The following is a 27,596-nucleotide window of genomic DNA, read 5'->3' as shown; positions in this document are numbered from 1 at the left end:
TAGTCGAACTCCCTTGCAATGAAGGAAACACGGCTAGCAAATCCCTGACAGGCGGCCGTCCAACCCCTGCTTAAAGGCCTCCAAGGAAGGAGAGTCTGTTCCACCGTCCAACAGCTCTTACTGCCAGCAAGTTCTTCCTAATACTTGGTGGGACTCTCCTTCTGGGTAATTTGAGTCTGATCCCTGGAGCAGCAAAGAAAAAAGCTTGTTCCATGATGACCTCCTTTTACACACACACACACACACACACACAACCAGGAACGAGTGTTTGGCCACACTGCCCTGTTAGGGACATAGAAAATAAATTTTATTCTCCCCTTAGGTGCCCCCACTGCGGCTGCATCCCTAACCACGACCCTCATGGGAAGAGCGCAGCCGGCATCCCTCGAGACAGACCTCCTCCGCCCGTTGCCAGAGTCCGTGCTCGTTGCCGCAGAGGGGGAGGAGGAGGAGGAGGAGCGATGGCGGCGGCGGCAGAGGCCCAGACTTGGCTCTTTGACATACTCAACAAAAACAAACGGGGGGAAATAATAATAATATCATATTCCAGAGACAGGACCCCCCCCTCCGTGCACCTGCCCACCCCCACGCTGTCCCCCTCCTGCCTGCTGCGGGTGGGGGGCAACGGAGCCTTGCAGAGGCAGACAGGCAGGCGGGCGGGGGGCAAGGCCGCGGGCTTGGCGGTGCTGGGAGCCAGAGGTGGCGCCGTTGAGGTCAAGGCTGCGCTCCAGCGGTGGCGGGCACCGGCGAGCCCAGAGTGTTCGGAGAGGAGATGACGGGGGAGGCTGCCAGGCTGCCGATGGGCTGAGAGGCGGACATGGAGGCGATCCCTGCAAGAGAGAGGGAGGAAGAGGGCAGAGAGTCAGGGCCCCATCGCGGCAGAAGGGGGTGGGGGAGCAGGGGCCCGTCAGCCCTCCCTCGGGTCCCACGTGCCCCACGCCAGAGCAGTGTTACCGTCCTGAATGCAGTCAACACAGTTTCCTTCTTTTAGATAACTTGCTGCTCTGTTTGAATACATAATAATAATAATAATAATAATAATAATAATAATAATAATAATTTCCCCAGCCACTCTGGGCGACTCCCAATCGAGTGTTAAAAACAATACAGCATAAAACTTCCCTAAACAGGGCTGCCTTCAGATGTCTTTGAAAGATAAGATAGCTGCTTATTTCCTTCACATCTGGTGGGAGGGCGTTCCACAGGGTGGGCACCACTACCGACAAGGCCCTCTGCCTGGTTCCCGGTAACCTCACTTCTCGCAACGAGGGAACCGCCAGAAGGCCCTCGGCGCTGGATACTTAGATTAGCTGCTGAAGATTCTGCTTTTCTCTGTATTACTTCCTTGTTTTCATTATTATTTTTGTCACTGCCCAGATAGCCATTTACTTCATTTTCAAAATCCCGTAAAGCCTTGGCTGTCTTTTTTTCAGGTCTGGAAAAAACAGTTCTACTTTGCTCCCTTCCACTGCAGCAACACTGAAAGCTGAAGGAAATGGATTATTTAAAAGCAGACAATTTGGAGAGGCTGTCCTCAGATACTCAGAAGCAATTGAAAATGTAATTGGTTCTGGAATCCAAAGTCCAGAGGATGTAAGTATTTTGTATTCAAACAGAGCAGCATGTTACCTAAAAGAAGGAAACCGTGTTGACTGCATTCAAGACGGTAACAGTACACTAGAACTGCATCCATATTCTCCAAAACCTCTTCTGCGTCGAGCCACGCCATAGCAGGGCAGACACGGGCACCCCTGGCTCCGGAAACCTACCTGCCAACATGCTGGAGGAGCTGACGGGCGTGTTAGCTGCCGAGAGCACCGTGGAGGAGCCCATCCTGGCCGGATCTTTCACTATTGGATCTGGACAGGAGAGCAGAGAATGAGAGGGGGCTGGAGTTGGAAGGGAACCCCCAGGGGAATCTAGTGTCAGGGGCTGGGTGGGTGTAGAGAAATGGTGGGGGGCACCAGGTGGGGAGCCCCCAAAGGAACCAAGAGAGGGAGAAGGGTCAGAGCCTGGGGATTGGCAGTGGGGCGACTCTTGAGTGGTCAGAGGGGAAAGGGGGAGAGGACCGCAGGGAGATGGCGCCGGATGCTGGAGCAGCAACAGGGTTTAGTGAGCAGGAAGAGGCTGTGGCAGAGAGCAGTCCAGACTCAGAGGCAGAAGACAGAGGGGAGACCGGCTGCTGAAGAGTCCAGGGGGTCTCTCCCTCCTGCTGCAACCAGCTCCCTTCCATCTTGGTCTCCCAGAACACACAGAGAAATGAAAAGAGCGGAGCAGAGGTTGGCTGCATGCAGACACAGTCTCCGTTTGCTTGGAGGGAAACCCTGGAGAGGAGGGGACTGTGGGAAGGTGTGTGTGTGGGGGGTGACATTCAGTCCTCACAACTGCCTCATCGGGGGGAAACCTACTGGGAAGACTTGCTGTGATCACGAGGCCTGTGGTGGTCCCCACCGCCTGCCAACCCAAAGAGCACCCCAATAGCTACTGGAGCAGGAGGGAGAGCTTTGGGGTCCCCAGAGGGCAAGGGGCCCTGGGGAAAGGGGGAGGCACTGGTAGGGCCTGCAGAATTTGGGCAGAGCCCGAGGTGAGACCAGGAGTGCATGTTGGGTGCTTGAAGACACCGCCGCAGGGTCGTGGGCAAAGGCCTGGGAGAAATGGCCTGGCACCCCTCATGGCAGAGTCGTGCGCTGGGCCACAGACCCTCAGGCAGGTAAGCAAAAGGACAACGGGCCGGGTGGAGCAGCTGGCCAGCTAGAACCTGGTGTCCGTGTGCCATTGTAGGGGGAGGCAGGGGGGGTCCTCACCTGGAGGGCTGCGGCCTGATCCGAGGTGGGGCGCAGCAGCAGTGTTCCCACCAGGCAACCATTCAGCAATGGGTCCCCAGATGGATGGAAGCCCGGCGTGGCAGGTGGCCCTGGCTCTGAGAAGGCTGGGAGCCAGGGCCCAATAAGGAGGGGGGCAGGAGGGGAGAGTGGCGGGGGGGCACGTACAGAAGTAAGGGTGCTCCATGGCCTCGCGGGCCGTGAGCCGGGTCTGGTGGTCGTAGCGCAGCAGCTTGTCCAGGAAGTCGAGGACCTCGGTGCTCACCAAGTGCTGGTTCTCGCTGTGCACAAAACGCTCCCATCGCTTGCGAGAGTGTCTGGGGGGGGGGAGAGACGGGCGGGGGGAGTCACAGGCCTGGTGCTCAAGGGCCCCAAAGCCACGCGCTGCAAGGCCAGGGCCCCGGGACCTTAACCCACACACCCCACGCACAAGGGAAAGGGGTTTTTCGGGCAGCGCAAGGTCTGATTGGAAGCCCCTCTCGCCAAGAGAGAGTGACTCTGGCCTGGCAAGGAACGGAATCACAGAAGGGTCCCCCAAAGGTCATCCAGCCCAACCCCCTGCAATGTCCTGGCAAGGCCTCCGGGTGCCCCGCGCTCACCTGCCAAGGATGTCGTTGAAGCGGGGGTCCAGTTCAATGTTGTACTTGTCAATGTAGTCATAGAGGTCCTCTGTGCCCAAGACCTTTGCGATCCGCACCAACTGGGAAGGGAGGGGGAGGAGACGGTGAGAAAGCACAGAATGGGAGGGGGGGAGAGCAGAGAGGAGACAGGATCCCACCCACGCACCGAGCGAGGGCAGCGGACAGGGCCCAGCCCGGCTAGAACTGAAGCAGGTGCAGAATTAGAAAATTATTGGAAGTAATAAATAGGCTTAGGGGCAGAATATGTGCTAGTAAATATTAAGGATTAGAATATTAATAAAGGAGAAGAGCTTAGTAAGTGTTAGGAGTCAATATTATTAGAAATATGAATTTGGAGAACTGTCATACAGGTGATAGAATGAAATTCAGTTAGAGGGGATGCGAGGAAGTCAGTTATTAATGTTATGAGAATTAGATAACTGAAGAAATAATTATTTTTTTGTGTTTAGTTTACTGTATTGTAAAGTGTTTTTCTTTGTTGTGTGTTTTGTAATGTCTTTCTTTGTCATAAATGTTCAAAATCAATAAAAAAATGTGGGGGGAGGAATAGAACTGAAGCAGGTACAGCCTCACCTGAGCAGGTCTCCCACCACAGTCCTGCTGACACCCCCCCGCCCAGACAAACGGCCCATTTCCTCCTCCCCCTTGGGCAAAAGCGAGAACCAAAACGAGAGTTTGCCTCACCTGGTCGTAGTTGTCGTGTCCGTGGAAGAAGGGCTCCTTGCGGAATATCATACTGGCCAGCATGCAGCCCAAGCTCCACATGTCCAAACTGTAGTCATACATCTGCAGAAGGAAGGAGGGCCGGGGGGGGTGGAGAGAGCAGTGAAGCAACCGCGGGGGGGGGGCGCAGGGGGAGAGCCACCAAGAAAGAGGACACCTCCCCCCTCCCCTGCCCCAGAACCAAGCTTTCACAAGGCTACAAACACCTTCGCCCCCTGCCCAGCCTTGCCCACCCCTCTGTTTCCGTCGGCTCAGACCATCTCCAGCTGAACCCCCAGGGACACCGACCCCCTGCCCCTCTGGAGAACCAGGTGGCACGGATGGTCCAGCCCATGCCTGCCCCAAGCAGCGTCTCCAGCAAACACCCTTGTTTTGAGGTGTCTGGGAAGCAGAGCGCCCTCTTTGCACGCAGGCGACCGCAGGCTCTCTCCCGAGGACGGAGAAAGGGCCCTGGGGTGCCCTCCTGCTCTCCCTCCGCCTGGAAGGGATGGGCTGGGCGCCAGGCAGCGCTGCGGAGCAAGGCCCTGGCCTCCAACCTACCTGGTAGTCCACCAGGAGCTCTGGACCTTTGAAGTACCGGGAGGCCACTCGCACGTTGTACTCTTGCCCCGGGTGGTAGAACTCAGCCAGGCCCCAGTCGATCAGGCGCAGCTGCAGGCAGGGAAGGGAGAAGCCGGGGGGCCCTGAGCGCCAGAGGAAGCCGGGAGGGAGGGGGGAGAGGACCCCCACCCTGGTCCCAGCAGCCACGAGCCGACAGGCTGCCCAAGGAAGCCTGCTTTCAAGGAAAGGGATCCGAAGAGTGCGCGGTTTATTACTATCTGCATTTCAACAGATGTGACAGATCGTTTAATAATTGTTGTTTTTAAAAGAACCCTTCTACATCTTTTTAGCTCTGTGTGATTTATCTGTATTTTAATTTTTTGCAAGCCGCCTTGAGCCCCGCTTCTGGCGGGTGGGGTGGAGAAGGGGCATAAATACATACATAATCTTGGGCAGGTGGGGGACCTTTAAAGCCCTAAACGGCCTCGGTCCAGTATCCCTCAAGGAGCGTCTCCACCCCCATCTTTCTGCCCGGACACTGAGGTCCAGCGCCCAGGGCCTTCTGGTGGTTCCCTCATTGCGAGAAGCAAAGCTACAGGGAACCAGGCTGAGGGCCTTCTCGGTGGTGGTGCCCGCCCTGTGGAACGCCCTCCCATCAGATGTCAAAGAGAAGAACAACTACCAGATTTTTAGACGACATCTGAAGGCAGCCCTGTTTAGGGAAGCTCTTACTGTTTGATGCATTACTGTATTTTAATACTTTGTTGGAAGCTGCCCAGAGTGGGCGGGGTATAAATAATACATTCTATTCTATTCTATTCTATTCTATTCTATTCTATTCTATTCTATTCTACTGAGGTGCAGAGCTCGATGTGTCTCCAGACCGTGGCAAAGGCTTCCTAGCTGGACACTGCTGGACAGGCTGACTGGCCTTGAGCCAGCTGGCTGTGCCAGGCGAGGAAACGTCCACTGCTCCTCGCGACACTCACCCCGCGACGGCCTTACCTTCCGGTGCTCGTGGTCTATCATCACGTTGTGAGGCTTGACGTCCCGGTGCATGACGCCCATGCTGTGGCAGTAATCCAGCGCCTGCAGAGAAAGAGGGAAAGAGAGGTGGGCAGCGGCAAACAGGCCGCATTGGGAAGAGCATCCTTGCCTTGCCTCAAAAGCAGAGCCATGCAAGGGAGCAGCTCTGGGCTCAGGATCTGGCCCCTTGGCCAGCCTACTCCCCACGACCACACAAGTTCTCTCCCAACTCTGGCTGGAGTTGACAGGGAGCGGATCTGGGGCTTTCTGAAAGCCAGGGCAATGCTCTTCTACTGAGCCACAGGCAAAGGTGGGGAAGGACTGGACACCACCCATAGCGAGAAGCATGCACACAGCCTCTCTAGGGCTCCTGGGTCACAGGTCAGGAGCCCCTGCTCTGCCCCCCAACCCAGCATAGTCACTGTGTGGGGCTAACCAAAGCACAGATCGGCTCATCTCCCCCACCCAACTCCCCTGCGCTCAGTTCCTTACCTTCAAGATTTCATACATGTAGAATCGGATGTCAAAGTCCGAGAGCGTCTGATACAATTGCTTGGAAGAAAAGAGATATTGCAGAAGTGCCATTAGCAAGACAACCCCCGGAGCTCTGGGCTTGATCCGTTTCCAGCAGCAAGGCTGTGCCCTGGCATCTGCAACGTGCTGCCAGCACAGCACCTCTCGACTTATGCTCAGAGCACCTCTCTGCGCATTGCCGAGGGATCACAACAACCTGCCTGGTCTGGAAGGATGTTGAAGGGCTTCAAGGGCTTAAAACAGAGACTCTGCAGCCCGCCCTGCTCACAGCAAAGCTGAAGGATGACTTTCACGCACGTCCCCTCCAAACGGGATCATAGAATTGTGGAGTTGGAAGGGAGTCATCTAGTCCAGCCCTCTGCAATGCAGGAATTCCAGCTAAAGAATTCCTAATCCAGAAGGCCACCCAACTTCTCCAACCAAGGAGAACTCCACCACCTCCCGAGGGAGTACGTTCCACAGCCAAATGGCTCTTACTGTCAGAAAGTTCTCGTTTAGTCATAATAATAATAATAATAATAATAATAATAAATTATTATTTATACCCCGCCCATCTGGCTGGGCTTCCCCAGCCGCTCTGGGCGGCTTCCAACAAAATATTAAAATACAGTAACGCATCAAAGCTTCCCTAAACAGGGCTGCCTTCAGATGTCATCTAAAAGTCTGGTAGTTGTTGTTCTCTTTGACATCTGGTGGGAGGGCGTTCGGCAGGGCGGGTACCACCACCAAGAAGGCCCTCTGCCTGGTTCCCTGTAACTCAGTGGTGGACCTCAGTGTCCGGGCAGAACGATGGGGGTGGAGACGCTCCTTCAGGTCTACTGGGCCAAGGCCGTTTAGGGCTTTAAAGGTCAACACCAACACTTTGAATTGTGCTCGGAATCCCCTTCCTTGCAATTTGTATCCATCGGTTTGGGTTCTGCACTCTGGAGCGGAAAACAAGCCTGCTCCATCTTCCACGGTGCAGCCCTTCAGATGTAATCTCTTCAAGAATGTTCTCTTTTTGCAACGTACTGCAGAACCATCAGGGAGGAGGCAGCCTTAAGGCTCCCTCTGGCTTTGTCTCACCACCTGAAACCCCAACACTTCCAGGGCCTGAGCCCAGGGCGAGGGATGGGTCTGTAGGAGAAGGGAGTAGCAGCGAATCCATCCAGGAGCCGCTGTCTCGCCTCATCTCCTGCAGGCTGCCTGTGCTGCCCCCTTCCCCTAACGGCACATCACCATCTCCTGCACTGAAACCATCTCCTCAAATGGGAGAAGAACCAGCCACTGCCCAGCTGAGAGACGGCTCTGCCATCCCTCTGCCTCCCTGGCATGTCCAGGAGAAGAAGAAGCAGCGTTTGGATTTGATATCCCGCCTTTCCCTCCCATTAAGGAGTCTCAAAGCGGCTCACAATCTCCTTTGCCTTCCTCCCCCACAACAAACTCTCTGTGAGGTGAGTGAGGCTGAGAGACTTCAGAGAAGTGTGACTGACCCAAGGTCACCCAGAAGCTGCAGGTGGAGGAGCAGAGACTCGAACCCGGTTCCCCAGCAGCTGCAAGTGGAGGAGCGGGGAAGCGAACCCGGTTCACCAGATTACGAGTCTACCGCTCTTAACCACTACACCACACTGGAAGTAGGCTTCCTAGGACTAAGAGACCGAAGGAAGAGCGGACAGAAAAATCCATTTGACTGCTCTCAGATGGGTTTTACGGTGGTGGCCTAGGAAAGAAAGCATTGCACACATGGCCCAGATAAGGACAGAGCTCTTTAATCTCTCCACACCTTTCAGGTGGTATTTGTCTCTCTCTGTGTGTGTGTGTGTTATGGGCAACGGATAGAAGGAGGGGCAACAGTGAGGAGCTGGAGGGGGGAGACCTGAATGAAGCTGACACCACATCCCTCCCCCAAGTCAGCCCACCACTGACTCCAAGTCAAAGACGGGTTTTCCAGCAGCCCTGGAACAGAAGGGTGACATTGCGCAGCCTCTCCAGGGCTTTAGACCCATAGTTAAGCTCCACCCCACCCAATACACACACACACACATCAGAAAGTGAGGAGGCCCCCAGAGGCATCGCATCACCCAACCGGCCTCCACTCACCTTAAAATCTGTATTGTTGACATGCTCAAAGACCAGGGCGGGTGTCCGGGACTGCAGAGCCAGCGCAGAGCGTTCCAGGGCAGGAGAGAGAAAAAACAGAGAATGACCAGAAGGGTTTGGTCTCAAAGCCCTGAGGGGGGACAGAGAGGAGCACAGTCCTCCTTCTCCCCTAGCCCCCCAAAAGCTACTGTAGCCACGCTGCATCTACGGAGCAGGTGAGCCAGGATGGGGGTGGGCCAAAGGGAGACAGCAGCCCCCTGGGAAGCCCCCCGACTCAGCAATGGCCAGGATTCTTGAAAAGGAAGCTGGGTGGGGAAGACTTGGTTTCTGATGGAGAGAGGTGCCTGTTCCCCTCTCAAGCAGAACCGCAGGCTTAAGGTGGGCAACGGATGTAGCTGAGTGGCAGAACACCTGCTCTGCGTGCAGAAGGGCCCAGGGTCCACCCCTACGACATTTCCAGGTAGGGCTGGCAGAGATGCTTTGCCTGGAATCCTGGTCAGGGTAGACAATCCTGAGCTATGTTCCTAAGGGGTCGAGAAGCACACAATTAAACTGTCCTAAGCGGCTCTGGGCCTGGAAAGAACGGCTAGATTTCATTTCATTTCACTTTCAGTTTGTATACTGCTTTTCTATATTACAGTGGTACCTCGGGTTAAGTACTTAATTCATTCCGGAGGTCCGTACTTAATCTGAAACTGTTCTTAACCTGAAGCACCACTTTAGCTAATGGGGCCTCCTGCTGCTGCTGTGCCACCGGAGCACGATTTCTGTTCTCATCCTGAAGCAAAGTTCTTAACCTGAGGTAATATTTCTGGGTTAGCGGAGTCTGTAACCTGAAGCGTATGTAACCAGAGGTACCATGCACAAGGCAGTTTGCAGGCTGAAGAAACAACAAAGTAGATGGCAAAGGTCACACACCTAATAACCATCTTAGCCAATACAAGAAAGGCAGAATGGAAGCATAACTTCAAAATAAACAACTTATATCTGGATACCAGGGAGAGGCCCTGCAGAAGCTGCCCTGCCACACTCTGCTGGCCTGGAGCTTGGAACAAAGTAGGCTATGGGCTATGGATAAAAATAAATACCCCACATACCCTGATATATAATAATAATAATTTATTATTTATACCCCGCCCATCTGGCTGGGTTTCCCCAGCCACTCTGGGCGGCTTCCAACGGAATATTTAAATACAATAACCTATTAAACATTAAAAGCTTCCCTAAACAGGGCTGCCTTCAGATGTCTTCTAAAAGTCTGGTAGTTGTTTTTCTCTTTGACATCTGGTGGGAGGGCATTCCACAGGGCGGGAGCCACCACTGAGAAGGCCCTCTGCCTGGATCCCTGTAACTTGGCTTCTCGCCGTGAGGGAACCGCCAGAAGGCCCTCAGTGTTGGACCTCAGTGTCCGGGCAGAACGATGGGGGTGGAGATGCTCCTTCAGGTATACTGGAACGAGGCCATTTAGGGCTTTAAAGGTCAGCACCAACATTTTGAATTGTGCTCGGAAACGTACTGGATCAGGGAGCCAAGAGCTCACCTAGACCTGCCCTCTGGCCAAAAGGCAGCCCCCTCCAGGCAGACCCTGAGCTAGGGTGGCCCACCAGGAGAGGGCAGCCTGGGGGTCCCAGAAGGGCGCAGGCTCAGCAGGCAGCTCCAGGTTCCAGGAGGAAGGAACATGGCGGAGAGGGGGAATGCTCTTCCCAGCCACAAAATGACAACTCCTGGTGTTGTTTTTTTGCCCAGCACGGCTGCCTTGCTGGAGGCAGGCCGCGTCTCTGGGATCCAGGTGGAGAGAAGCCAGGGAGGTTTCCATGCCCCACTTACAAGAACTTCCTGCCTCTTTTGAAAATCAGCTTGAAAGGGGACCAGCTGCCTTGCGCTGCATCAAGCGCCATGCGCATGAATGCTGCCACACACACACACACACCCCAGCCCTTACCACAGGGTCCTTGACTATGTCTAGAAGGCTGATAATGTTGGGGCCTCCTCGGAGATTTTCGAGGATCTTGATCTCACGCTTGATTTTCTTCTTTTTTACTGGCTGAAAAAGAGAGTGCAACACAGTCGTTGTCGCAAAGGCCCGGAATCAAGGCAACCAGGAACACAGAGCACTTTGCACACTCAAACGCACACTGAGCTCAGGTTTTGTTTTATGGTTCTTGGCTGAGGATCGCAGCACCTGCAATTCCACGGCAAAGGGGAGAGGATGGAGGAGGCGGGGGTCCAAAGGCCCCCCGAGGACACAAACTCCATCTGGGACTTCCTCAGGTTTCCTAGCCTTTAGGAGACGAGGCTGTTCAATGCAATTTCAAGCTTTGCTTTTGCAATTAAGATGCATAAACACAAAATCCTCTCTTTCTTTTGAATCTGTTAGTAATTTATATTTAATTCTGGGTTTTCCCCCCCTGCCAGATAAATTTAGACAATGCTTTCCGCCATTCTTTAAAACATTCAATATTATCAATAATTGGTAAAGCTTGGAATAAAAACAACATCTTTGGCAATACATTCATCTTACCCACCGATATTCAGCCCATTAATGACATTTTTAGACTTGACCAGATCTCAAGATCTCTCTTAATTTCATTCCATAATTTCTCATAATTATCTTTATATAAATTCACATTTTCACCGATAAATTCACACCCAAATATCTCACTTTCTTCACAAAAACAAGGCCTGTCTTTTCTTGAAGGATTTTTCTCTCCTCGTTATCTAAATTTTTTTGGAACACTTTGGTTTTGCTCTTATTTAACTTGAATCCTGCTACTTGCCCAAACTCCTGAATCAGCTCCAGTGCTTTTCCTGTACTGGAGTCTGGATCTTGTAAAGTGAACACCAAATCATCAGCAAAGCAAAAACACCACCTTTCAAGAGGTTGTAGCACTTCACGTCTGCCCCCTCAGCAGCCTCTACAACACCCCTGCGAGGTAGGCAGCTGCTGTCCCCATGCAGGGGTTTACCCGCAGCTGCCTAGCAAGTGCCTGCCAGGGATGAGATTTGAACTGGAAACCTCCCAGCCCAACCCCTGGCCAAAGAGACACCACCACACACACACCCCCGCCAGGAGAAAGGGGTCACAGGCAAGAAATTCAGGACCTCTTGCTCCCCACCCACCTTGAGGATTTTCACCACGACTTTCTCGTTGTTGGTGATGTTGATGGCTTCGAAGACCTCGCTGTATTTGCCACGGCCAAGCTTCCGAACAAGCTGGTAGTCATCTTGATTGCTGTTAGAGAAGAAGAAGGTTTTTTTTGAAAGCGGTTGGCATGCTCAGGTGGGCTGCCTGTGGGCTAATCCAGCAGGGCTCTGCGGTTCCCCTACCCCCATTCCACGACGTGCGACTCGTAGTCCCAATATTCACGGGGCCTCTGTGTGTTGACGTCCGCATAGACCCTCGCTCGGCTTGGCACCGGGCCCGACATGCTCTCCCAGCCTGGAGGTCAGCGCCTCAATTGCTCTGGGGAAAAGGGGAGGAGAGGATAAGCACAGGGGCATTAGAGAAAGGAACCGAAGGTCATTATTAGGCACTAAGATAAAAGAGAAGAGGGAGGGGAAAGGGGGTATAGCAGTCAGAGTGTCAGACTTGGACCTGGGAGACAGGGGTTCGAATCTCCCCACTCGCTCAGCCATGAAGCTCGCTGTCTCTTGGCCCAGCCTGCCTCGCAGGGTTGCTGTGGAGCTTAAGTGAGCGAGAGGGAGAACCATGTTTGCCACCTCAAGCTCCTTGGAGGGAAAAGACGGGGTGTAAATGCAGTAAGTAAATGATAAATGAAAGCTCTTCTCCCCAGCTCTTTTGCTCAGAACAACAAAGCAAACCCAGAAGCCGCCGAAATAGCTCTGAAGGGTCTCCTCTAAGTTGGGGCACTTGTGAAGCTTTGGTCAAGGGTTGGTGGCAAGAGAGAGCCCAGGAGAAGAGGAGGCAGCAAGAAGCTCCTGCAATGGGAACCTGGAAGGCCCACGTGCCCATGCTCACACAGGGGCACACGCCTCGCTCCGTCTGCCAGCCTCGCCCTTTGGCTGCCCAAGCCCTCAGGATGAGACCTGAAACAGCCAGAGCAAGAGGCCTGCACACCTCATGTTCTCAAGGAGCCAGCATGGTGGATGGATGCGGAGATTGCATCCATAGTATCACGTCACAGGGGGTGAAGTTCTGGGGATGGCGTGCATATGCAAAAAAGCTCTCTACCGTCTGCACATTCAATTCGTGCAATTTCAACCGGCTGGCCTTCAACCACATAGCTGAAATCCTTCACACCCAACACATGTAATCTGTGATCGTAAACTGATCTGGGAGCAGGGGTGGGGTGCCTGATAGCGCCTCAGCTCATTGCCTGCTGGCAGGGAACTGCCATCAGCTCAGACGCGAGAGGTGGAAGGGCAGTTGTGTTATAGGGAACCTCCGAAAGTCTTGCGAAGCAGCTCCTCCTCTGGCCAGGAGGAAAGCCCCACCTCCAGTGGGGAGGAGGTGGTGGGACCAGGGGATGCTAGGGAGAGCCTCAACACCGACCCTGAGCAAGCCGGAGGGGAGGGAAGTACCCCTTTACCAGCACCCACGCTGCGCAGTAGGTTTTGGCGCAGGGAGGGGAGGAGAAGGTTGGGGGTCAAGCGACTGTTATGCTGGGGAAGGTATAAGGACCGGCCACTCCCAGATTCTGCTAGCAACTGCGCCAGACATGAACTTGCAATGCTCTTCACTGTAAATGGTTTTGCACTAAGAATAAAGCCTGGAAAAGACAGGTCAGAGTCTTGCCGGTTTGCTCTCGAGCAACCACACCACCACCTGACACCTGCCTTGCTCAATCTGAACAGCTCTCCAGGTTTCAAGTAGGAGTGTTTTCCCAACCCTGCATGGAGATGCTTGGACCGATCCTGCGGCCTTCTGCATGGAAAGCAGGAAACCACAGGTGGGGGGGGGGGGAAGAGCAGCAGGAGCAGACCGCTCTTTCAGAGCAGGGCTGGTGGAGACCTTGCCATTTTCAACTGAGCTGAGGCTCCCGGACAGAACCAGGCCCAGCCCTGGAAGGCGGAGGGAAAGAGGAGCCTGCCTGTTTCCTGTGGTGCTGAGGAACTGGCCTTGGGCTCCAAGCAGGCTCTTAGGGATTCTGCCTCCGTTCAGATGCCAGGCTGCCATCGCCGGACAAAACCCCTCAGGAACAGCCAGCAGGTCTCTTGTCAGGGAAAGGAGCCTGCCCTGCTGCCACTGACTGCCTTCCAGGGAGGCCGGCCGATGCAGGAAGCGCTCGGTCTCTGCAGAGCCAACAGCCCTCCTGGCAGCATAAACCCTCCCTCCTCCTCCTGGCACCAGATCCACACGCTCTCTGCCCCGGAGGCCAATTAAGCCAGCAAGAGGAACCTGCTCCCTCTGCGCTTTCCCCAGTGCCAAGAAGCAATGAAGAGCAGGCCCCAAAGAGCCCTAAATATCTGCTACTCCACGAAGCCCTTTCAGAGGACACTGTCTGACCCCACACCTGGGACCAAGCTGCCTCCTGCCGCTGCTGGGGCTCAGGCCCAGGAAGTGAGGGCACCATCCTGGTTTTAATGCCTACCCTGGGTGCAGGCCAGCTTCCCCTTGGCAGGCCAAGCCAGAGGACCAGCCTTCCTGGCCGGGACGTCCATCAGCCCTCAAGCCCAGTGATCCCCACACGGACTTCCCAAGCCTCTCCTGGCTGTTTCAGAGTCCGGCGGGAAACTCCAGAGTCTACGGAACTCACTGCCTCAGGAGGCGGGAGTGGCCCCCATCCTGGATGGCTTTAAAAGAGGATTAGCCAAGTTCATGGAGGAGAAGAGGGCTACTGGTGGCCAACAGCCCTGATGGCTGTGCTCTGCTCCAACAGCCAGAGGAGTCAGAGGCATCCATGCTTCTGAGTCACAGTTGATGGAAACCAGGCATCCGGTTGGCCACTATGAGAACAGGAGGCTGGACTAGATGGGCCATTGGCCTGATCCAATAGGCTCTTCTTAGGTTCTTATGGCAGGTCAGCCCAGCTCCATGAGCAGGAAAGTGTACCTGCCTAGAACCCCACAATGGAGGCCAATGCAGAAATCAGCAGAAATACGTCTGTGGTTCCTGCATTACAGGGCATTGGGCCACATGACCCTTTGGGTCCCTTCCCAACTGATGACTCCATTTTAATGCCTCCCAACCTGAGGGCCCTGCAGGAGCTCCAACCAACATCCCAGGGGGAGCAGAGAGGAAAGCAAAGCGCCTCAAGGGAGTTTTGTCCCCAGACCATGCCATTTTCCAGCTTCCCCAACAGCCAACTGCAAAAAGGGCTTCATCTGGGTCAGGTGAGGGCTTGCACATAGTGAGATGATAGCAATATGCGCACGCACACACACGCCCCCCCCCCCCCGCAACTTAGCCAGACTCTGCTGGTTGAATACTATCAGAGTGCCTGGAAATATCAGACTCAGGCTGCAGGTGGCCCCCACCTGTAGGCAGGGAGCTTAAGAGCACCCCCTGGCAGACTGTGCAACAAAAGGCTCACCCGGTCCACCTTCCTCCTTCCCGCAGACACCAACAAGAGACCTCCAGGAAGTTCACAAGCAGGACTAGAAGGTGTGCTTGTCCCCAGCACTGGGAATTTCAGCCTCCAGTTCGCCACCCTGATTAACGCCGTCTGTGCAGACACTAAGAGCTGAGCGAGAGGGACCAAGCTCTGCCCATGGAAAACAGCTTCCTGTGGTATTTTATGTATGACTCTCTCCTGAGAAAGACGCCGGAAAGCTCCCTCTGACAGCAGCAGCAACAGCAGACTAGGACGCTCTTTCTGCTTCAAAGGGGGTGATCCAAGCGAAGGAAGGCTCCAGAGCCACACCTGCTGTCAAGCGAGGCTCCTCCGAGTAATCCCAGCAAAACTCTGCTCTCCTGTGCACCCTGCTCCCAGGCGAATGGGCCACCTTGCCAGCAGGCGGAACGGCAGTTTCTAAACAGAGGCCAAGCTTGGGATGGCGGCCTGGAGGCCCAACACTGCCCCCTTTCCCAGGGGTCTCCTTTTCCTTGCAGCCCCGCTTGCCTCCGCACCCACCTTGGCAAATCAGCTGCACAGCTGTCCATAGGCACCGGTTTCAGCAGCTTCCCAGGAATAAAGGCTCTCTCGAATGAGTCTTAGCCACCTGGGACTTGGATTTGCATCCCTCAGAAGTCCTGCTGGGGGAAACCAGCAAGCGGGGGTGGGGTGGGAGGCAGCTGGATCCCTGGATTCTGCCTGCCTGGGCAGGGGCAGCGCCATCCCTCCTGGAGGCTGCAATGTGCAGCTTCAAAGGCGAGGCTCTGAGCAAGCGAAGGAGGGAAGGCTGGCTCAAAGGAAGGCGGCTGAGCGGTGTCTCTGGAGAGGCTCCCCCTCTCCGCCCGTTTGCTTCCAGGAGGAGGAAGAGAGAGAGCAGGCTGGCACACAGAGAACAGGAGAAGCAAGCAGCAAAGGACTGCTCAGCAGGAAGAGGAGGAGGAGGAGGCAGGGGCTGCCAGCGAAAGGGCTTGGCCAGGAGTCCCACTAAGGTCAGACCCTCCAAGTGTCCCTATTTTCCAGGGAGGTCCCTGATTTAGAGAAGCCACCCTGATTATTTGATCCCAGATTGTCCCACTTTTCCTTAAAGGTAAAGGGACCCCTGACCATGAGGTCCAGTCGTGGCCGACTCTGAGGTTGCGGCGCTCATTCCGCTTTACTGGCCGAGGGAGCCAGCGTACAGCTTCCGGGTAATGTGGCCAGCAGGACTAAGCCACTTCTGGCGAACCAGAGCAGCGCACGGAAATGCCATTTACCTTCCTGCCTATGTCAAAAGCCTTGCTGAAATCAAGATACACTATGTCCACAGCATTTCCCTGATCCACTAAGTTTGTAATTCTATCAAAAAAAGAAATCAGGCCCTGGAGATTCAAATTCCTTTAAAGGAGCTAGTTGTTCCCTTACCCCCACTTTTCCTGTACTGGGCTTCAGCTCCCTCCTTACATCATTTATCACCAGGTTGGGCACCGCTTTCCTTTTGGGTGAAGACAGAGGCAAAGTAATGTTGAGTAGTTCCGCCTTTTCTCCGATACCCAATAGCATTTCTCTGTGTTCCCCACACAGAGGACCTACTACTGAATGTTCAGATCTCTCCCCACCTTTAAAACAACAACAACAACTTTACAGCTGTTTTCATCCTCTGTATTTTAACATCTTTGTTTTTTTTATACTGTTTCCATTCTAATGTATTAAAGTTTAATTATTTTTTTAAATGGTGATCTTTTATCTGTTTTTAGCTTTTTGTATTTTATCTGTCTTGTTTTAATTTGTGCAAGCAGCCATGAGCCCCAGTTCAGGAAAAGGATGTAAATATTAGAATCACAGAATTGGAAGAGACCCTGAAGGATAGTCAGTTGTCTCGGTTATGACAAACATTCTTCCCTTTAACATGCTACCTTCTCAGAATCACTTCGCGAAAACAACGGAGGAATCCACTCACTCCTAAGCCACAGGCTGCTTTGGGCACTAAGCCAGTGGATTATGAACGCAGCCATAGGAATGCACTTCTCCACAGCCTCCGTCCCGTCCGGCTCCAGCCCATTCCAGACACAACAAGGAACCCGGAAAGCAGTGCAAGGAAACTGAGCCGGGCCACTAATATCCCCAGCTGACCTCTGTTGACTGGCAAATGAGCACAACACTGATCTAGCAGAGATTGCCAGCGCTGAGGCTGCCTTTCACTTGGAAGCAGCGGCCTCGCTGGGTAACCCGCAGGTCAAAGATATCCTCTGGAGCCGCAGCAGGGGCCTGAGAAAAACGCAGCCCGCTCTGCTGGAAGCCCAAGTCAGAGCGGCTTCGATGCTTGGCTCCAGGAAATGGCACAGCCGTCCCATCTCCCACAAGCATGGGAGTTGCAAGGGGCCCAAAGGCTCATCTAGGGCAGCCCCCTGCAATGACCAGGAAAAGGGAACCCCGGAAGCTGCTCAACACATAGTCAGACAACAGTTACTCCACACTGAGCGACAGCAGCTCTCTGAGGTTTCAGGCAGGGGTCCTTTCCAGCCGTGCCTGGAGGTGCAGCAGACTTGGGGCTGCTTCTTTCTGTGTTCAAAGCACCCCTGTGGGATACGCCCCTGAGCCACGGCCCTTCCTCAAATCGGCACTGCCCAGCAAATGGCCCCAGGATGCAGCAGAGGGTGCAAATCAGCTGCCAAAGCAGTCCTGTCGGTCCAGTATACCTGAAGGAGGGTCTACACCCCCATTGTTCTACCTGACACTGAGATCCAGCGCCGAGGGCCTTCTGGCATTTCCCTCATTGTGAGAAGTGAGGTTACAGGGAACCAGACAGAGGGCCTTCTCGGTGGTGGCACCCACCCTGTGGAACGCCCTCCCATCAGATGTCAAGGAAATAAGCAGCTATCTTATCTTTCAAAGACATCTGAAGGCAGCCCTGTTTAGAGACGTTTTTAATATTTAATGCTGTATTGTTTTTAACACTCAATTGGGAGCCGCCCAGAGTGGCTGGGGAAACTCAGCCAGGTGGGCGGGGTATAAATAAATTATTATTATTATTATTATTATTATTATTATTATTATTAGTGTCCACATGGATCTGTGGAACTTGTACCTTTGCAAGTACCCTATGAAGTTTGTTCCACGTCTATGAGGAGCAGATCTTTCAGTGTGGCAGCCCCTGTGAACTGGAAATCTGCCTAGTAACATTCAGCAGACAGCCTTGTTGCACTCAAAGTGTTGGTGCTGACCTTAAAAGCCCTAAACGGCCTTGGCCCAGTATAACTGAAGGAACGTCTCCACCCCCATCATCCATCCCGGACACTGAGGTCCAGCTCCGAGGGCCTTCTGGTGGTTCACTCACTGCGAGAAGTAAAGCTACAGGGAACCAGGCAGAGGGCCTTCTCGGTAGTGGCGCCCATCCTGTGGAACGCCCTCCCATTAGATGTCAAGGAAATAAACAACTATCTGACTTTTAGAAGACATCTGAAGGCAGCTCTGTTTAGGGAAATTTTAAATGTTTGATATTTTATTGCTTTTTTATCATTATTAATATTCTGTTGGGAGCCACCCAGGGTATAAATAATAAACTGTTGTTGTTGTTGTTGTTGTTGTTATTCTCTTTCAGACACCTGGTCAAAACTTTTCTGTTTTGACAAACCTACCTGGAAACGTATGCAAGTTTTACTTGGGCTAATGATGATGATGATGATGATGATGATGATGATGATGATGTGGCTGACTATATTTGTATATTGACAATTCCTTTATATAACTGCCTAGGGACTCTTTGACTAAGTGGCTGACAAATTCTTCTAACTAAATAAAAATAAATAAATAAGTAGAGCACTGATTAGATTTTTCTCATGTTCACCTGCACACCTGAATGCTCATTCTCTGCCCCTACACTTCCTGAATACTCTTTGTCACATAGGACAGCCGAAGCTCCAGAGCAGAAATTGGCTCACCAAGAATCTCAGCATGTTTGCAATCCTCATTATTGCAGGAGAAAACACAAGTGCTTGCAATTCAGACAGCATCCACTGAAATCTTGAGCAAAAGAGAGCTTTTCCCACCCACCCCTCCCTGACCACAGTAATCCCTCCCAAAATATTTCAAAGTCTCTATATAGGCAGAACCCAGCAGAAAAGGTCACACAGGCACAACACACAAATTTGCATAACCTGCCTTGGTTGACCAGCAATTCTGTACGACAGGGTGGTTTTAAACATGTAACTCGAGGCCTGTGTTTACAGTGCTTCGGTGCGTTAAGAAACAGAGTGGAGCCTGAGGTAAGCCTCGCACCACGGTTGTGTGCATTTAAGTCAACACAGCACCTATTTCTGGAAGTGGAGTTCGGATGGAACTCTGAGAAAGGTCTCCTGTCTGAGGCTCCTGCACGTGATAAATCACTGCATTTCCTCCACTTCTCCATGCGCAGGCCAAGTGTGGCGAGCAACCTCAGCGCCAGGCCTTGTCTGCGCATGGCAAAAGAGATGCAGGTTGCAACCTTGGTTCCCCATGTACGCTGCGCAGACTCTCTGAACTGGGAGCCAGTGTAGCAGTCAAAGAGTCAGACCAGGACCTGGAAAGCCTCGGTTCGTGTCCCCACTCGAACACAAAGCTCACTGGGCTAGTCACTCTCTCTGCCTAGCCTACCTCACAGGGTGGTTGTGAGGATAAAATGGGCCAGGGGAGGGACTTATGTACACCACCTTGAGCTCCTTGGAGGAAAAGGTGGGCTATAGATGCTAGAAATGAATGAATCTAGGACCCGAGAACCAGCATGCAATGCTTGACAACAGACAGACAGAAACAGTCAAACACAGGGTGCAAACAGGGAGCAGGGACAGCAGCAGAGCGAGGTCTCTGTTCACACCAGAACCCAAGCTTGCCTCCACACCAGCTCACGCTTTCCCTCTCGCCCCGAGAAAAGAGAGGGTGAGCTCCAGGTCACCGGCAGAGAGTTCGGCTCCCTCGTAGCCAGAGCCGCCTCCTACCTTGAGCCTTGTTTAATCTGCAGCTCCACCGCAGCCTCCGGGAGCCGTCCTGCGAGACGCAGAGCAAGGCACGTGCAGCATTCCAGGCAGGCGGGAGTTTTGGGGGGAGGAAGGGGGTGGGCGGCCGGGCAGAGCTCAGGAGGTGCGGTCAGACGCTTCCACGTGGTCAGCAGGTCTCCATTGGGCCCAGGAGGACAAAACGCAAAGGAGATTCCCGAAAACCCAGGCGCCTCTTCACAGCATCGCCCTGTGCCTGCAAGAACAGCAAAGGCTTAGGCAGCTCATCTTCATCTCCACCGCAACACACACACTTCACCAACAACACAAGCAACAATTCAAAACCTCAGCCGTTGTGAACGGTGTGCTAAACTGAAAGAGTATGGACCAGTCTTCCTCAGCCTGGTGCCCTCCAGGTGTTTTGGACTGCCATTCCCCATAATCCCCTGCCAGCATGGCCACAGGAAGCGAGGGCTGATGGGAGTCGTAGTTCAAAGCATCTGGAGGATGCCAAGTTGGGGGAAAACTGGTAGAGGCAAAATCCCAGCAGATAGGCCAGCAACCATCAACTTGGTCCTACTCAGAGGAGACCTCACTTCATTCATTTCAGCAGGTCTACTCTGAGTAACAGTGAGCTGATGTATTACCTGCAGTGGAGGAGGGAAAGGGTTATATTAGAAACTAAAAGAACAATTTCCTAAAGAAAAAACATGCAGGGTTCATAAAAGGTTTTGATAATAGACTCATAGAACTGTAGAATCATAGAATCTTACAGTAGGAGGGGACCCAATGGTAATCTAGTCCAACCCCTTGCAATGTAGGAATCCCTGGGTGGGCTGAAATCAGCGATCTTCTCGTTAACAAGCAGCCCTGACCCAGTGCGCCAGAGAGAGCATTGACTGGAAATACCCCCGTCTGCTTCAGTGCCAAGGAATCAAATTCCACTTGGAGAACAGCACCTTCTACTGAGCAGTAATGGGCGAGATATACTTTTCTAAATAAGCAAAATAAATATTGATGGGGTGAGCAGAAAGCAGAGACACACAAAGCAACCGGCCCGGGCTGACTGTCAGCTGCTGGGGGCAATTTCTGCAAAGATTGCCTGGGCCTGGTTTGATCCAGCCATTTTTACAGGATCAAGAGAGAGTGTGCAAAGATGGCTCGTCACAGATCAGTTATGCCTTGATTCAGGCCTAGCCAGCATGGGGGTGACCTCCAGACTCCCACCAGCCTCAGGAAACAGGGCCAGTGGACAGGGATGGTGGGAACCATATTTGAGACCCCTGCCTGAATTGTCCAGCCATCCAAACCAGGCTTGCTTGCTCTGAAAGTTCAGCACATTCTTACAGATCTTGCACATATATATCAGGCTCCCAAGCACAACGCAAACCAACACAGCAATGGGAAGGGCGGCAAAACATCTCTTTTGGATGCAAAAGGTCCCAGGTTCAGTCTCTGCAAATAGGGCAAGTAACTCGAAATCCTGAAAAGCCAAAAGTCAGTGCAGACAATGCTGAGCGAGATGGACCAACGGTCTGAGTCACAGAGCTGGAAAGGAGCCTCTGGGGTCATCTAGCCCAAACCCCCGCAAAGCAGGAATCTCAGCCAAAGCTTCCATGACAGAGGGCCATCCAATCTCTGCTTAAAAACTTCCAAGGAAGGAGAGTCCACCACCTCCCACGGAAGATCGTTTCAGCATAAAGCAATTTCCTGTGTTCACACCTTAGCAACCCTAGGGGTAGGGAGGGATGGAAGAGAAGAGCGAGCTCCAACACGGAGAGCCCAAAATGCTGCAGCGCCATCACTAGACTCCCCGCCTGCCTGCACCCCAGTACCGGCCAGGCTCACTCACAGAGGCAAGAGGCCCATGCACAAAGATCTCCCACTTGGACTACTGCAATGCACTCTACAGGGGCTACTGGAGCTACGTGACCTGGAAACTACAACTAATCCAAAATGCAGCAGCTAGAATGGTGACTGGGAGCGGCCGCCAAGACCACATAACACCGGTCCTGAGAGATCTGCATTGGCTCCCAGTAGGTTTCCGAGCACAATTCGAAGTGTTGGTGCTGACCTTGAAAGCCCTAAACGGCCTCGGTCCAGTATATCTGAAGGAGCGTCTCCACCCCCATCATTCTGCCCGGACACTGAGGTCCAGCGCCGAGGGCCTTCTGGCGGTTCCCTCATTGCGAGAAGTGAGGTTACAGGGAACCAGGCAGAGGGCCTTCTTGGTAGTGGCACCCGCCCTGTGGAAGGCCCTCCCAGCAGATGGGAATGAAATAAGCAGCTATCTTATCTTTAAAAGACATCTGAAGGCAGCCCTGTTTAGGGACGTTTTTTCAATGCTGTATTGTTTTTAACACTCAATTGGGAGCCGCCCAGAGTGGCTGGGGAAACTCAGCCAGATGGGCAGGGTACAAACATATTATTATTATTATTATTATTATTATTATTATTATTATTATCATCATCATCTTGCAAAGGGCAGAGTGCAGAAGGCTGTCAAAAGAAGGCCTGCAGCTCAGCGACTGAGAGCAAGACGCCCCTGGTTCAATCCCCAGCATTGCCTTTGAAAGGATCTCTGGAGACAGGGCTGGAAAATGCCACTGTCTGAGAGAACCCGAGGCTCCATAGCCAGCAGAAGTGGACAGCACTGAGCTAGTCCAGTTCTACATAAGGCAGAACATCAGCAGATACAGCGCCTGATCCAAGGTGGTCTAACAAGAACGGTTTCCCAAAAGTCATGGGTCCTTCCCGATTAATTTCAGCTAAACGTTACGAGAAACTTCCTTATGGCCAGAGCTTCTGGACAGCCGAGCAGACTGTCTCCAGAGGGGATATTTCAGCAGAGGCCAGGCGTTCATCCGCAGGGATGCTATAGAGCTGAATCAGAGACTTGTCATCAGAAGGAACCTCAAGGGGTCATGTAGTCCAACCCTCTGCAATGCGGCAAAGTCTGGCTCCTGGTACTGGCCAGGGGACCAAAGCCGCACCCCAATGGCTGCTCCCGCTGTCCCCAGGAATAATGTCAGGTCAAGGGGGAGGCCAGTCTGGCCCCACCCATTGGTCAGAGGAGGAGGAGGAGAAGCAGCTGCAGCAGCAAGGGGCTTGTTCCTTCATCCCCTGATGGAAAGAACCCTTGACTCCAACTGCCACTTCTCTGCCCCAGGACAGCAGAAGCAAAGGGAGAAGCCACTCTGCCCATTCACCCACCCCACCCTGTACAGGGAAAGCTGCCGTGGGCTGCTGTTTAAGCAAGAGCAACAACAGGGGAAGTTTGGCCTGGCCAGAACTGGGCATAAACGCCCACTTCTGGCTCACCACTTTGGCTTGCCTTTCACAGAACTGAAGGGATCCCAAGACCCTGCAAATTGCAAGAGTCACATCTTGGAAGAAGGGGCCTCTCCTCCACCTTTCCCCTCTGCTTCCCTTGCCTTGCGTGAGCTGCTTTGGGAGGCCAGAGTTGTCGGAGAACAACTCCAGGAAATAAACCCCGGATCTTGCACTGAGAAGGAGGCGGCTGGAGGAGAGGACCTTTCCAAGGTCCTTTCCAACCCAGCGACTCCCATTAAGTGCTCAAAGTAGCGCTCAACGCACACACAAAGGGGACAGGCCTTTCCGGATCACCTGGTTGGGCTGTTGAAAGAGCGCCGTTCCGGCACTGGGCTGTTTGTGCTGAGGGCTCTATATCCGCAAAGGCAGAGCTGCTTAAATCAATGTGCTCCTCCCATGTCACCCAGGCGGCTTATCCTGGGGCATGATCTTGCCCTTAGTGGGCAACAGCCTCTAGCCTGATCCTAAACCGATTAGAGCCGCATTTTCCAAATTCCAGCTGGTTTTGGACTACAACTCCCATCATCCCTAGCTAGCAGGACCAGCGGTCAGGAATGATGGGAACTGTAGTCCAAAAAACACACGAAGACCCAAGTTTGGACACTGGATTAGAGGAACGCGGGAAGAGGCTGTCAAACCATTGCTCCATTTAGCTCAGTATTGTCCACACTGACAGGCAGCACCTCCCCAGGGTTTCAGGCAGGGAGTTTGGCCCCGTTCTCGCAGGAGACGCCCCTGGGGTTTCAACCCGGGACCTTCTGCATGCAAATCAGGTGATCCGCAACTGAGCTCCGGCCCTAAAATAAAAATGCATCTATGCAAACGGAAGAGGTGAGAGTTAAGCAAAGAATTGATTCCGGTCTCGGAGTGTGTCTTGTGCGTCTCAGAACTTGTCGTTCTTTGATGGGGGGCTATAATCTGCCCTCGGGATGCGGGGACCAGCGCTGGGGATGGGGCAGCTACGGAGACAACCGGGAAGGTTGGGGTGGGGAATTTGTGGGTGCCAAAGCCCCCCACCACCGTGCCCACCTCTCTCTGCAGGCTGCAAGACCCCCAGGGGGAATCTGAGGTGCAGGCACCCTCCCCACACACCCCCTACCAGACAGGCACCCTACTCCAAGGGGGGCTAGTCGCAGCTGCTCAGTGCCTGGGACCCCATTTCACTGGGGGAGTGGGGGAAAGGAGAGAGAGATGACAGGAAGGGCCTCTCCATCCAGAAGGGACCCTTTGCCACCCAAACCTATCCTGACCCCACCCCCAAGCCCACAGATTGTATCCCCACCCCCCACAACTGCCCCACACACTTGACAGGCGGGCAGAGGAGCCAGCTCACTCCTGGGGGAAGAGGTCTCTTTGCCCGCCCCCCCCCCCAGTTGATGGGCATTCCTGTGTGTGTGCCATGTCATGTGATCGATTCTGTGGGGCAGAGCTTACCTGGAACACCCCCCCCTCTTATTTGATTCAAGTTCGCACCTCTGGAAGGGGGGGGCTCTCTCTTTTTCTCTCTCTTTCACCCCCTCACTCCACGTCCAGGTAGGAAGGCCTCTGTCTCCCCCCCCCAATTTCCCTCACCCCCCCCGCAAGCCGCCCCCCCTGCCCTGCTACAAGGGCCCCCCCCCACCCATATCCTCCACCAACACCCCCCAGGTCCGCCGCAGACACGCAGCCTGGCCCCTTCCCCACCCCCAAATGAAGGACCCCCCCCTCAGAAGAGGGCCCCCCTCCGCCCCCCCCCATTTTCGCTTCCCGGCGGCGAAGGGGCTTCTCTCTCTCCCCCCCCCCCGCTTCATTACCTCGCCGGGCCGCTGAGGCGGCGGCGGCGGCGACCGGGTCGAGCAGGTCTCTCCCGGGTCCGCTCCTGGTGGGAGGAGGGGGGCAGGGAGGGGGCTGGCCTCTCCCGGGTCCGCTGGGGGGGTGACAATATGGCGGCGGCGGCCGCGGGAGGAGGAGGAGGGAGGGAGGGAGGGGCGAGAGGGGTTTTTTTTTTCCCCGCCGGGCCGACAGGGGGCGCTCGGCCAGGACTCGGCACTTCCGGCGCAGGGCCATAGAGAGCGCGGGAGGGAAGGGCCGATCGGGGGAGACGCCGCTCTGGCACGAGGGCCGCACCATAGAGGCCCGCCCGAGTTCTCCTGCCGCAGCCGGCCTCCGCGCGCACGTGGGAATGGAGGGCGTTTTCACGTGTACGACCCGAGGATGGGGCCCTGCTTCAAGGCACCCAGGCGTGTCCCGCTCGCCTGAACTCCCTGGGAGGGCGTCGGAAGAAAACCCGTGTATGCCCGAACGTGGAGGTGAAGGAAGCACGTGTGTGTGTGTGTCCCGGCCTCCCCTTTGGTTCGAGCAGCGGCGTGGTTAACCTACGGAACTCCCTCCCCCAGAAGTGGCTTGAAAAGCCTTTTTGTTAGGCATTTGTTGTTGTTTAGTCGTGTCCGCCTCTTCGTGACCCCCTGGACCAGAGCACGCCAGGCACTCCTGTCTCCCACTGCCTCCCGCAGTTTGGTCAAACTCATGTTTGTAGCTTTGAGAACACTGTCCCACCATCTCGTCCTCTGTCGTCCCCTTCTCCTTGTGCCCTCCATCTTTCTCAACACCAGGGTCTTTTCCAGGGAGTCTTCTCTTCTCCTGAGGTGGCCAAAGTCTTGGAGCCTCAGCTTCAGGATCTGTCCTTCCAGTGAGCACTCAGGGCTGATTTCCTTCAGAATGGAGAGGTTTGATCTTCTTGCAGTCCATGGGACTCTCAAGAGTCTCCTCCAGCACCAGAATTCAAAAGCATCCATTCTTCGGCGATCAGCCTTCTTTATGGTCCAGCTCTCACTTCCATACTTCACTACTGGGAAAACCATAGTTTAACTATTCAGACCTTTGTCAGCAAGGTGATGTCTCTGCTTTTTAAGATGCTGTCTAGGTTTGTCATTGCTTTTCTCCCAAGAAGCAGGCATCTTTTAATTTCAGGACTGCTGTCACCATCTGCAGTGATCATGGAGCCCAAGAATCTCTCACTGCCTCCATTTCTTCCCCTTCTATTTGCCAGGAGGTGATGGGCCCAGTGGCCATGATCTTCATTTTTTTGATGTTGAGCTTCCGACCATATTTTGCGCTCTCCTCTTTCACTCTCATTAAAAGGTTCTTTAATTCCTCCTCACTTTCTGTCATCAAGGTTGTGTCATCTGCATATCTTAGGTTGTTGATATTTCTTCCGGCGATCTTAATTCCGGCTAGGGATTCATCCAGCCCAGCCTTTCGCATGATGAATTCTGCATATAAGTTAAATAAGCAGGGAGACAATATACAAAAAACCTGGAAATGTAACTCAATTCCTACAAAGCTTGACTGGCAGGTGAAGATGGTGGAAAATGTGGAACTTGCGAAAATGACTGGGAGAATAAGAGGAAACTCAAAACCAGAAAGTGTGTAAAGAATGGGTAACATTTACCAGTAAATATCTAAAGCAATATTGTGAAAATGTAAATCTTCGGATTCTAGATTGAATCTTGAATATTCAGGAAAACTATAAATGTTGGAATTTTTCTGGATATGTGACAAATATAACAGGAAATGCATAAAGGTTAAGAATATGTAGAAAGCTCAGTGAGTCAACATATGTGCGATGTTTGACAATGTGTTGTTAATATTTAGTTGTCATTGAGGCATTGTCTGTTATATGTAATTTGTTTTGCAATAAAGTTACCGTATTTTTTGCCCTATAGGACGCACCGCCCCATAAGGCGCACCTAGTTTTGGGGGGGGGGGAATAAAGGGGAAAAAATTATTTCCCCCCCAGGTGCGAGGCTGGCGAAGCCCGAGCTTCCCCCGACCCCAGCCCCCAAACAGACAGCTCTCTGCAAGCCGTGGGAGCCCAGCGCTGGCTCCCGCTGCTTGCGGAGAGGTCCGCGAAGCCTGGACGCGTTGAGCTCAGCGCGCGCAGGCTTCAGCATGCAGGCAACTCTCCGCAAGCAGCGGGAGCCCAGCGCTGGGCTCCCGCTGCTTGCGGAGAGGTCCGCGAAGCCTGCATTCGCCCCATAGGATGCACACACATTTCCCCTTCATTTTTGGAGGGGAAAAAGTGCGTCCTATAGGGCGAAAAATATGGTAAATAAAATAAAAGATGGGGCAAATTCATGGAGGGCCCTTGAGGGCTTCTAACCAGGATGAGGCAGCAATGGACCCCTTGCAGAAAGCCTTCAGGCCTCCCAGGGCAGGGCGGGGGCAGCTCCTGCCTCTTGGGCTGCTTCTTTTATGCTGGACACGGGTGCGAATCTCTCCCACATCAGCCACAGCAGGTGCTGCAAGTCTCCCAAGGTTTGGCCACTCCCCAAGGTGCATGCTTCCCTTGGTCTCCCAAGACAGGCAGGTGCCAATCAAAACTAGATACAGGTACACGCTGGGACTCCCGCAGTTCTTCCAACCACAATCCCCCTTGAGCTGGCGATGAATCACAGG

At 53.6% G+C, this 27,596-nt stretch overlaps 1 protein-coding gene across 1 annotated transcript; it reads right to left on the bottom strand.

Annotated features, from left to right (window-relative positions):
- Nucleotides 1-285: 285 nt before the first annotated feature.
- On the bottom strand, nt 286-25,108 carry LOC308480834 (casein kinase II subunit alpha-like). The gene is made up of 14 exons (XM_081012729.1): nt 24,953-25,108; nt 19,830-20,082; nt 11,693-11,828; nt 11,486-11,597; nt 10,308-10,409; nt 8,366-8,416; nt 6,245-6,304; nt 5,732-5,815; nt 4,727-4,837; nt 4,148-4,249; nt 3,422-3,522; nt 2,991-3,139; nt 1,770-1,859; nt 286-830 (listed from the first exon to the last, which is right to left on the bottom strand). The coding sequence occupies exons 3-14, from the start codon at nt 11,791-11,793 to the stop codon at nt 715-717; spliced, it is 1,179 nt and encodes a 392-aa protein (XP_080868855.1). The 5' UTR covers nt 11,794-11,828; nt 19,830-20,082; nt 24,953-25,108; the 3' UTR covers nt 286-714.
- Nucleotides 25,109-27,596: the final 2,488 nt, after the last annotated feature.

Source organism: Podarcis pityusensis (genome assembly GCF_964106645.2).
Source record: "Podarcis pityusensis genome assembly, chromosome: 7".
Classification (NCBI taxonomy): domain Eukaryota; kingdom Metazoa; phylum Chordata; class Lepidosauria; order Squamata; family Lacertidae; genus Podarcis; species Podarcis pityusensis.
The sequence above is the reverse complement of the archived record's forward strand: the minus strand, read 5'-3'. Positions and strand labels throughout refer to the sequence as shown.

Coding starts and splice junctions, on each gene's coding strand:
- LOC308480834 (XM_081012729.1), bottom strand. CDS start 11,793: ATGTCGGGCCCGGTGCCAAGCCGAGCGAGGGTCTATGCGGACGTCAAC. Junction 8,417..10,307: donor ACATAGTCAAGGACCCTGTG/GTAAGGGCTGGG, acceptor CTGGCTCTGCAG/TCCCGGACACCCGCCCTGGT. Junction 4,838..5,731: donor TAGACCACGAGCACCGGAAG/GTAAGGCCGTCG, acceptor CCCTGCCTGCAG/CTGCGCCTGATCGACTGGGG.